This window comes from Jatropha curcas, chromosome 5 (genome assembly GCF_041381405.1).
Source record: "Jatropha curcas cultivar XTBG-Jc1 chromosome 5, XTBG_Jcur_1.0, whole genome shotgun sequence".
NCBI lineage: Eukaryota > Viridiplantae > Streptophyta > Magnoliopsida > Malpighiales > Euphorbiaceae > Jatropha > Jatropha curcas.
In genome coordinates, this window is record NC_143155.1 from 2,480,103 (window position 1) to 2,491,731 (window position 11,629).

The window sequence follows — 11,629 nt, forward strand, 5'->3', positions numbered from 1 at the left end:
TCTAAAAAAATTGTTCGTCAAAGAATCTGACTAGCATTTGTAATAACAGGAAAGTAAATAGCTAATGGATTGTATAAAAAGATGTACAAAGAATTTCCAAAAGATGGTTTTTCTCATATAGCAGAATTGTTTTTCTTCTGTAATATATATTTACACTGAGTTGGCAATTTATACCTTACAAAATTGTTTTATGTGATAGATTAATTGCCTCTGCCTATTCTTGTCAAGCTTTCTTCAAGTTGGAAGTGACATGAAGGAAAGTATCTTCTCTATCAAAGCCAAGCTCATCTTCAGCTTTGCTCAACAAATCTTGAAACAAAGGCTCTTTTAGATAAGATATTGGAACTACAAATCGCTTCTTCTCAATTTCCCCAATATAAACCGCTAAACAACCTTTTGGTACATCAGAACATCTTGAAGCTCCTTTGTTTTTTGGAGCAAGGATAGAACCGGTAAGAATTTGCATAGAAAGATTACCAGCCAAACGAATAGCCATATTCTTGTTCTTGCTGGTATATAATATCAGAAAAGAATCAAGAAAATGAACTTTCTGATTTTTTTTGCCTAAGAAAAATGTATGAAAAGTGAATATGAATGCTTGGGACGGTTTTAGTCAATGTATGTAAAGCCCATATATGCATATATAGATGAAGTGACTGTTGTGATATTGAGATTTTTATAAAAGATTTTCATAGCACATTTTGTTTTTTGTAATCCTAAAAATCTAGATTGAGGGAGTTGATAGATAAAAGTATGGGTCTCCCTAATTTAAGGAGTTTTGTTAGAAAAAGTAGAAAAGACTTTGATGTAGTAGTTATTGACTAATCTTTTGTTGTATATTTTTACTGCTATATAAGCAGCTCAAACTAATGAATCAGTGTGTGAATTTGCAAAACGTGATTGTATTTTGAAGCTTTGTTTTTTTTGTTGTCTTTTGTTGTGAGTTTGTTGAGTGAGAGAAAATCTCCAACAAGTGGTATCAGAGCCCATCTTCTTCAGGGACTGCATCTTCTTAAGGGACTGAGGGTGTTATTTTTCTGGTTTTGGTGTTCAACAAAATTCTGCAATAGCAGTATGGCATCAGCAAGCATTTCCACACCTGGACCTCCTGTATTTACAGGGGAAAATTACCACATTTGGGCCATCAAGATGAAGGCCTATTTGAGAGCATTAAACCTATGGGAAGTTGTAGAGCAAGGAGGAAAGGAAGCTGATCCTGTCTTCCTGAGGGGAAAATCTCCAACAGTAACAGACTCATGAGGTACCACATGCTTCTGTCTTCCTGTTCAGAGACAAGGTTAGTCAGGACATGCCCTGCAAATACAAAGATAAGCCAATAGAAATGACCCTTTTAGGACAATGGAATCTAAGACACAATGAAGATCATGTGAATCATGTCCTACCACCAATCTCCATCAAAACCTGCCTAAAATTGCCATATTGTAATTCGGATTTGGAAGGATCTTTCAACTGTACTTTATTTACTGACTACGTTTTAAATTAGATTGCAGTTTGGTCCTTAATATTGTTGAAATATATTGCACTTTAGCCCCTGAATTTTTAAATTTTAAACACTTCAGGGCCCCTATATGGACCGTTCCTAGACAAAACCATGTGAGATGCCTTTATGATATGTATTCCAAGCAAATGGTTTTATCCTTAAACTCATATTTGGCAGGATTTCCCACACTAATCATTCCTGTTAGGCCACTTGTATATCTTTATCTCAAGCATGTCTATGCTCAAAGTGTCACTTGGCTTTACATATATCTAGTTGATTTCAAATATTTAGATGGTCTTCTATTGGTTGATCTTTGTACTTGTGGGGCATTTCCTGACTAACTTGTTGATCAACTAGAAGACAGAAGAATGTGATTCCTCAGGGTCTGTTTAGTGCAGATTGCACATAGCCAGTGATTCTTGGCCACTAAATTACATAGTTTAGAGAAAATTTTTCCATCTATATATATATATATATATATATATATGCAATTCTTTTGCTTTGGTCACAACTCACCGATAACTCAAGCCTTCATATTCTCTACTGATACAGTTTCCTCAAGCAACCAAAATCTGATACCTGTTTTCTGAAGATTTTACATCAACAAGAAGAAGACTATGGCTATTCGCTTGGCGGGTAATCTCTCTAAGCAAATTCTTCGCCGGTCTGTATTTGCTCCAAATAAAGCAGCTTCAAGAAGTTCAGAAGTACCCAAAGGATTCTTAGCAGTTTACATTGGAGAGCTTGAAGAGAAGCGATTTGTCGTTCCAATATCTTATCTAAGAGAGCCTTCATTTCAAGATTTGTTAAGCAAAGCTGAAGAAGAGTTTGGCTTTGATCATCCAATGGGTGGTTTGACAATTCCTTGCAGAGAGGAAGCTTTCCTTCATGTCACTTCCAACTTGAAGAGCAGATCTTAAGAGTAGACAGTCAATTAATTCACCATAGAACACAATTTTGTAAGGCAGGAATTGCCTGTTGAGTGTAAATATGTATTACAGAATCAAAAACGATAATACTAAATGAGAAAAATCATTACGGGAAATTTCTTGTACGTATTTTCACACTAAATTTCTTTTCTTTTTTTTTTTTTTTTTTTAATATGCAACTACTCCCTGATTCAATATTTCAACTGTGTAAAACATGATTTAGGCATTGGTGCGACCATTAATTTCCACTTTGCTACTCCTAAGAATTCTAATAATTATGCAGTAAAGCAAGATTAAGCATAATACAAAAAATTTAGTTCATACACTCACACTTGAACATTCAAACATCAAGAAGTAATAATCAAAACTAGTCTCGGATTGTCAAATTTTTTCTTATGAAACCTGTGGACTACAAGTCAATTTATATATGATCAAAGATTGAACTAGCAGTTCTTAAGTCCATGTTTGGTTCATCTTAAAAGTGTAATAATGGGAAAGGAAATGGACATCTGAATTAGCTAACTCAAATGATTGTATTAAGAATTACAGTATTTCATTAAAAGCATCTATTGTTTCAATATGAAGTGATTGTTACAGAAAATTTTATAATTATTAGTACAACTGACAGAAAATTCCTTCTTGTCTCATGTGAACAAGAAAATATCCCCAAGAAGTTAATAACTTGGGAGAAGAAGATAAAGCCTGATAAAAATTAAATATGAGGAAACAACACGTTTTGTCTTTAAAGCATTCATTACAAATCTAATTCTACTCTAAAAACACAGATTACACATAAATCCTAATCCTACTCTGATAACTAGTAGTTGAAACTACTGCTCTGTTCACAACCGATAAGATCCAAGATTAAGAAACGACAGGTCTGCACAAGTTTGAGTCCGCGAAAGTGTAAAATTTGTAAATCCTTGGATTTATTCCTGTGTATATTAGATTTTGCTTAGAGCATACAATTTGAATTTTAAACCTAAACTGATTCTCTAAAACATTCCTTCCCCCATTAACAATATCACTAATTACCTTCAAAATGCAACTCCGTCGCCTCTTCAATCTCTCCAGCAGCAAAATTGCTTCCATCAATGGAGTTTCCGTTTCAACATCAGGTGACACAATTATACTTGAACTGAATTTAATTTCTGCCCAGATAATGCCTGTACGCAAAAGGAGTTATGTGGTTGCCTAACCATAAGCTTACCTCTAGAGTTGTTTCTACTGCAAACATTACTTGGAAAGACAAGTAAATAATGTCCATTGACAATTCTTTCATTTCCAAGAGACATTACTTGTGCTTGACATTTGAAATCTACCAAGCAAATTCTGCAAAACTCAAGACAGACACGAAGATTGGCTTTGCACAGGTTCTTGTGCAAAATTTGATACCCAATGACAGTGGTGGAAGAAAGTGCATGGCTATCATCCTTCTTAATTATTCTACTACAGAATAATAGTTTTTTATTTCAGTAAATCATTAATTGCATATATAGGCCATTTTTCAAATAACTAACACACACATATATATACGTTTTTTTTAGCTTTCATCCAAGTTAGGGATGTATTTTCTATTTAGTTACCCTTAATTGTCTTGGTTGCTACTGATTTTTTTTTTTTTTCTGCCTTATGAAAAAACAAAAACAAGAAAAGTCTCTTTCAAATGAAGGTACCACATGAAGATTCGCACACACATGTATATAGGGTTTTTTTTTTTTTCTGCCTGTGTAATTATGTACAGTCTACTCAAAACAGACTCATGGAGATACCACATGCTCCTGTCTTCGTAATCATAAGCAAGAAGGATAGATAAACCAATGACAGACCACCTAAAGATTGGAAATCTTGTTGATATAGATGCCAAAGTAAGTGTCCTTTGACCAAATAGGGTCCTCACAAAAGAATGTGAATGCTTGAGTTGTTTTGACCAAGTAATTAGGTATATGTCCTGCAAAATCTCACTGCACTTAAAGGTTGTCACGTGGTTTTGTTTTCTAACTAATCAACTAGAGCCTCAAGATTCAGGGCTTCGGCACATGGTTTTGTTCTATGTACTTGTAGGGTATGGTTTTGTCCTATGTACTTGTAGGATATGTCCTTACTAACCTTTTTTTGTCAATAGTAAGACAGCAGCATGTGCTATATATCTCATCTGCTTTAAGCAGATCAATTCTTGGCCTCTAACTCCATATTTTCAATGAATTGTTTCATCTATATATACGTATATTTCACATGCTTTCATCACAACTCTCAAACAACTCTAGTCTTCACATTCTCTGCTCATACATTTTCCTCGAGCAACCAAATCTAATAATTTTTTTTCCTTAAGAACAAGAAGAAAGACAATGGCTATTCGATTTGCGGGTAATCTTAAGCAAATTCTTGGCCGGTCTGCGTTTGCTGCAAAGAAAGCAGCTTCAAGATGTTCAGATGTACCGAAAGGTTTCTTAGCAGTCTACATTGGAGAAATTGAGAAGAAGCGATTTGTAGTCCCCATATCTTATCTAAAAGAGCCTCTGTTTCAAGATTTGTTAAGCAAAGCTGAAGAGGAGTTTGGCTATGATCATCCCATGGGTGGTTTGACAATTCCTTGCAGAGAAGATATTTTCCTTCATATCACTTCCAACTTGAAGAGAGCTTAAAAAGATTAGGCAGGCAATTAACCCATCACAGAAACAATTTTGTAAGGCAGAAATTGCCACCAAGTGTAAATATCCATAATCTTTAATTACAGAAAAAACAATTCTGCTAAATGAGACGATTTTTTTTATTATTTCTTCACATTTGAATGAATCATGAAAATCCTAGTAAACCAAAAATGTTGAGACAGTTATGATTTTCTCCCATATATATATATATATATATATATATATATATATATATATATATGTCCAGTAAAAAGTTTCAGGCTTGATGCAATTGACCAGGAAAAGCATAAGTGATACAATTACAAGAAGAGCAAAGCAATAAAAATATACGCTGTCAAAATTTCAGGCCCAAAGTGATATTTGAATAAAAAGATCCAACTGGTAACAGATTTTCTAGCCTTACAATTTTAATTTCTATATAAATTTCTTGTATCATAATTGAACTGTGGCTGTACTACCTTACTAATCCATAGAAGGGAAAACAGAATGATAGGGCAGTGAGAATAAAGATCACAGATAAGATAGCTGTAATCATTCATAACTATGCATTGTTTATAAATGATTCAAGATTACATAGGAATTCAAATATACATAATACAATTTCCACTAGCATCAGGGGAAAATACTGTCAAATATTATTATCTGCTGTTATTTTGAGCACCAACTCCAAGCAAAGCAACCTACACATATCCTTCAGTTACCTGAATTGCAAATGCATCATCAGCAAACAATTAAAAGCTATATATCTACTGATATTAGGCATAAAGAGCATCCAGAAAAGATACCCATACAGCACCCTTGGTTACACCCATGAATGAAGTTATAAATTGATATAATTGTACTGATAATTTATCTACAAATAGGGATTCTTAAAAAGACAATTTGAATCAGTAAAGCTGCTTTCAGCATTCTAAATTTGCAAAATAATTACACAGAAGAAAAAAGTTCTGGTAATTATTTAAAGGAACCCTAAGGAATAACAATAAGTTAGATCCAGAATGACAAGCTATATCTCCACAAGAAGCTAAGGTTTTTGCATTGCTTTGTGCATAAATAAAAACAAAGGGCATATTATTTAATAGCAGTTACCAGCTATGCGGTAGACTCTGTCGGGGTTGACTGGGTCGGGGCATCCCCAATAAGCTTGAATTCCTGGACATCCTTAAAGTTCAACCATGGCTTCTCCCAAATCTTGGCTTCGTAAACTTTCTTTTGACCACCATCCTCTACCTCCAAAGTAATATAGTATATCGTCCCAGCCACCACCTGCTGCTTAGCATTCACGACTCTCTTATACTCCAACAATGCATTCTGCTCACAACATACCATTTATCTTCAGCCAACAATACTATACTCCATATATGCATATTTTTCATATAATTATTCTAATTTTCCCATTTATCGTATAGATAGCTAAATAAAAATTATATATATTAACAATATAAAATATAATATTGTGTCCATATTAATATATACTGACATAATAATCAATAAAAAATAATAAGAGAAATGTAATTATAATAAGAAACAATTACAACTTATAATTTATAATTAAATTCAAAGCTATTGACATTCAATTAAAAAAAACAAATTTTAATTCTTTTCGTAGCTATATTGAGATAAAAAGATCATGTATAAATCCAAAATTGAAGCAGAAAATGAAATCAAACAGAGCAAGATTAGAAAAAACTAAACAAAATATCGAAATTAAACCCAAAAATCATGACAGTAAACATATGATTAAAAGAAATTCGGATCTTAAACAGAGTCAGAAACCTGTTTCTTGTTATAGTCATCAACAGCGAAACGAGCAAGGCCATCGATCTCAACGCTGTTAGCGAATCCCTCCACTTCTTTAATACCGCCGACGGTTGCCATTCCCTTTCTTTTCTTTTCTTTTCTTTTCTTAATGAGAAAAAAGTTTATTGCTAAGGTTGAAAAAGAGCTGTTATTTATAAAAAACAACCAAGACAAGATAGAGACGGAGATATTTCCTACGACGGAATCAATCGAGGTCGTAGTTATTGATTTTGCACATAACCGCGTTTGATGCCCTCAATTAGTCAATTTCGCGACGATTTGATATAATCCAATACAAGCATGTACATTTTATTCTATTTGTACTTGCTTCTCTTTGCGTCCATCACCATTAGTCATCACAACAAGATTAAGCTCTTATTATGACATAATTATTTAAATTTAAAACTCATAAATTCTCAATTTTATGCATTGGATTTGGTTCGACCATTAAATAGGTGAAACTTACCTGTAAGCGAAAAATAATAGTATGTATAATTGTGTTTGATTTGAATTATAAATTAAAAAGAAATTACTTAACAAGTAGATATCTTTACTTCTAATTATTTATTTCAATTTAAACATATTATTTATTTATATTAGGTCATTTAATCGGCGCAATTATTTTTACTTAAAAATATTATTTAATTAATTTTTAGTTAAAATGTCCTATTAAAATCTATTCAAAATTTTTATTTTCAATGTATCATAAATTACGATCAAGTTTATAGAGAAATTGAGAATGATGACTGTTTTATGTCAGATGGTGGATAGTTAACAATTTCATTACAAGTTTAGAATGGATGGTGCTGCAGCATATGATCTCTCATTATTATTATTATTATTATTATTTTACCAGCTTCTGATCTCTCATTATGTTCCTTAACTCGTACGTATTGAATAATTATACTAATATTAATATATAGGTAGATTTTGGAAGGTCAATGGACGTCATCCAATGGGAGGAGACGTTGTTTAGAGGAATTGGAACGTGTTAATTGACAGACACAAACAAAGTCAATGGGGCCAACAGGTTTTGGTCATGGAGTGGCTGGTTTCATTCATGCATATAATTACAAGTTAGCAATATTAGGAATTTAGGATAACCACTCTTTCTAACACGTAGTTTTAAAATATTAAAATACTAAAATATAAATAGTATTTGCATACGAACTTTCACAAAATAATATTACGGCTCTTCTAAATTTACAGAGACAATTATACACCATAAGTCTATTTTTCTCCATTAGAGACAATTAACACCACAAGTCTATTTTTCTCCATTAGTCTTGCACATTTTCACGCTGAAAGAGTAGAGCGCTGAATACAATCGTTCAAAGGAGCATTAATTATATGTATAAAGGCCAATGTGGAAAAATCTTTAGCTCTTAATGAACATTTTCTCTTTCATTTTCCAACTATTTTCCCCTCTTTTTTCTACCGAAAAGCGACTTGCAGTGCCTCTCCTTCTCTGTGTCAATAACTTGAGTGCAAGAGAAAGATGGCTTTAGCTCCTGCAATAGACACCAAGTCATTCTACTAAAAATAAATAAACTGAAAAATAAACAGAATAGAGAGACAGTATAAGGTACTTGCGTTGTTGAGAAGAGCATCAACAGAGAAGAAATGAACATTTGCTGCAATACAAACAGCAAGAGTACAAGAATCGGTGGAGAGAAAAAAGAATGTGAACTTTCCAAATAGGAACATTTAAAATATACAACTCTTTTACAAAAGTAGAACTCCTGTTAGACCGAATCTCGACGGCAACGTCCATTACAATCCGCTTCCTACGTTGAGCAATCAAAATATGATTCAAGAGAGTGGTCTACAATTTTTAATTAAAAAAAAATCCATCGAAAATTAAAATCAAGTCAAATGATTTCGATTGCAAAATATGGTTGTATGGAGTCGTCATGAAAATAAAATAAGTAACCTTTCCCAGAGCGTAGAAAACCAGTGATTTTTATGGCTGGCATGCGATTTTCCACCAACAGAACAGCGAGACCACCTTCTTGAATACGGGAATCGATGGAATGGATGTTTCTGAGGAATTGAGAAACCGACGAAGATTTTAGGAGACTCTGCTACAGAATTAGGTGGAGATTCCTGCGTAATGTTCTTAAGATTAGGAACCGGGTGGCCATTTTGAGTGTCGCTGAAGAGTGCATGTCTCTGCGACGTCCTTGTAAGATGGTAAAAGTTGAGTAGGACTTTGAGTCAAGACGAGCCTCATCTTCCACTGAGTTATCCTAGTCGGCATGAATGTATTTCCGCTATTCTGTAGCATAGAAAGCTGCATAACTTATCTAAAAAAATGTACTTCAGGTACATAATTGGTTCCCGCAAAGTTGGGGGTGCCGTAGGATTATTTTACGAAATTTTAGGTGCAAATCCATGTGTGTGGCTGTTTATTTTTAGTACAGAGAATTTTACTTCAAATGAAAGCTCTTGAATATATGTGTGGTCATTTTCTTATTCTTGGAATCTCAAGTGTCGATTTGAAATCAACGAAAATTAAAATTGAAATTGTTTGAAATTGAAATCAACAAAAATCAAAATCGGAATTGAGAGGTTGTAGTCTGGTTTTAATTTTAATTTTTTTTTGTAACTGTGAACCAGCTAAAATTGGCGTTTCCAAGAATTTTGAATTTCTTTATATAACAATTAGAATTAGTCGTCCCACTGGTTCAAACCAGCGGTTTCAACAGGATGCAACAAATCTTTTTTTCAAAAAATTTTATTAAAAATCTCAAATTAACCCTTCCAATAATTATAAATGACTAGTTTTAAATATATTTTTGTGGAAGTTAGAATTTTTAAATTTATCATAAATACTCATTATTGTCATTCATCTTCAAATCAATTATTTCTCTCTAAGCTCTTTAATTTATAATTATTGTCGAAATTATTTTTGAATAATCTCTACAATCTCTAATTGTTCCTTTATTATTGTCCAACTTATACTCTTTTGGATATAGAGAATAACTGTGCATTTTTTTTAACTAATAATGAAGCACAATTTAATTTATATCCACAAATTACAAAATTTATACAAAAATTTTGGATATTTTAAAAATTTTCAATGACACTAAGTATTCTTTTAATGGAGTTCATTATTCCACATCTAATTTATTTTTGTTTGTATGCATTAATATCATTAATGCACTTCGATAAATTGAAAATGATGAATTATTAAAAGATTTTCAATTAAAATGAAATAGTTAAATCAATTTAAAAATATTCCACCTTCTTCTGTTGTTGGTTGTGTTTTTGCTCCTAGTTGTAAATTTGACATCTGAAAATGATTCTTTGAATCCTTATTATAAAATGTTAAGAAGAAAGAGCGGAGGTAAACATAATAACAAATGAAGTTAAGAAAAATATTGTAGATTTATATATTGAATTTATTTAATTTTTTATTTCATCAACTTCTTCTAATTTGTTTCAAATTCATAATCAATCATCTAATTTGTTTCAAATTCATAATCAATCATTGACAATCGAAAGGGTAATTATTGTTGAACATATATTATTTCAAATTCATAAGATTTGTTTCAAATTCTTCTCTGTAACTTGACAATTATCTTAACACTGTTTTTCGAGTTTGATGATAATTTTGTAGGTTACAACATTTCAATTTTAGATTGACGGAGTCGTCATGTCAATATATTCTCAACCTTGCACTAATAGCAAAATAACTTTTAGCCACACCAATCTCAATTATTGCAGTTGAACAAACTTCGATGAAACACAATTTAAGATGATATCTGAAATAATAGAAGCACAATCATGCTTGGATGATCAGACTAAGGCCGAACTAAGGGCATAATAGAATACCAAAGAAAGAAGTGAAGATTTATATGATCTTTTCAATGGGTCCTCAAAAAGAACATTCATCAGTGCCATTAGCAACTAAGTGAGGTAAATGGGTTGAAGTTTGTACAAGATAAGTTAGAACTACATAACATTCGATTTCTCTAAAACCCTAAAAGGATATGTTAGCTTAATTTTCGAAAAAGAAAATTAAGTCCAAACCCCTTTTTTAAAATTAAATTTAAAAATTATGTCATAAATTTTTTAATTTTAAATTTTGAATAAAAAAATATTCTCTAATTTTTAGATTTTAAAATTATGCAAACCTACCGAAAAACTGGTAAGAGAACTGTACGAATCAAAAGTCAAACCAAGAAAAAAATTTTGGGATGAAGGGTATCATTTTCTCAGGATATATGTTTTTATGAGACTTAATTGAAAATAGTAATTAAACAACAATAACTATAAGATGATGAAATGCTAAATATAATTTTAAAGGCCAAGTAGAGGGCTATAAGAAGAACATGTGTCAAAATCTAGGAAAAACATGTTTGTTGTTTACATCATATTTTGATATTTGGATGCCATGGCCCATGTGATTGATTTATGTATTCACAATTGATTGGAGCTTAAAAAAAAATTGATTTTTGCCTTTAAATATTAGATGCTCGTTACTTAATTAATTTATAGCTTAAAGGAGTAAGCAGAGGTAATTACAAGAAGAGACCTGAAAACTAAAATTAGAAAAATCTTAAAAAATTAGAAAAATTAAAATCTTAAAAAACAAGTTAAAATTAAAAAATTAGATCAAATTAAATAAAATCAATTCTGTTTCGTTGATTTTAATTTGATTGATTAAAAAAATCAATTCCGTCCATAAAATTTCAATTATTTAATTTGCAATGATTCTGTTGAGTGGTAAAAGGTCAAAAGAA

General features: G+C 31.8%; 3 protein-coding genes and 1 pseudogene across 4 annotated transcripts; 2 read left to right on the top strand and 2 right to left on the bottom strand.

Moving 5' to 3' along the window:
• Window positions 1-223: 223 nt before the first annotated feature.
• On the bottom strand, window positions 224-496 carry LOC149496037 (auxin-responsive protein SAUR21 pseudogene; annotated as a pseudogene).
• A 306-nt stretch (window positions 497-802) lies between these two features.
• On the top strand, window positions 803-2,559 carry LOC110008724 (auxin-responsive protein SAUR21). Its single transcript, XM_020680554.3, has one exon. The coding sequence runs from the start codon at window positions 2,119-2,121 to the stop codon at window positions 2,419-2,421; it is 303 nt and encodes a 100-aa protein (XP_020536213.1). The 5' UTR covers window positions 803-2,118; the 3' UTR covers window positions 2,422-2,559.
• A 1,534-nt stretch (window positions 2,560-4,093) lies between these two features.
• Window positions 4,094-5,210, top strand: LOC105637193 (auxin-responsive protein SAUR21). Its single transcript, XM_020680555.3, has one exon. The coding sequence runs from the start codon at window positions 4,779-4,781 to the stop codon at window positions 5,073-5,075; it is 297 nt and encodes a 98-aa protein (XP_020536214.1). The 5' UTR covers window positions 4,094-4,778; the 3' UTR covers window positions 5,076-5,210.
• Window positions 5,211-5,579: 369 nt separating this feature from the next.
• Window positions 5,580-7,097, bottom strand: LOC105637194 (cysteine proteinase inhibitor-like). 2 transcript variants are annotated; one of them, XM_012220613.4, is made up of 3 exons: window positions 6,858-7,097; window positions 6,171-6,392; window positions 5,580-5,782 (listed from the first exon to the last, which is right to left on the bottom strand). In XM_012220613.4, the coding sequence occupies exons 1-2, from the start codon at window positions 6,957-6,959 to the stop codon at window positions 6,174-6,176; spliced, it is 321 nt and encodes a 106-aa protein (XP_012076003.1). In that variant the 5' UTR covers window positions 6,960-7,097; the 3' UTR covers window positions 5,580-5,782; window positions 6,171-6,173. The 2 variants fall into 2 exon arrangements, with proteins under 2 accessions (XP_012076003.1, NP_001295650.1); NM_001308721.1 differs by lacking the exon at window positions 5,580-5,782 and having other exon boundaries at window positions 6,174-6,392; window positions 6,858-6,959.
• Between the last annotated feature and the right edge of the window lie 4,532 nt (window positions 7,098-11,629).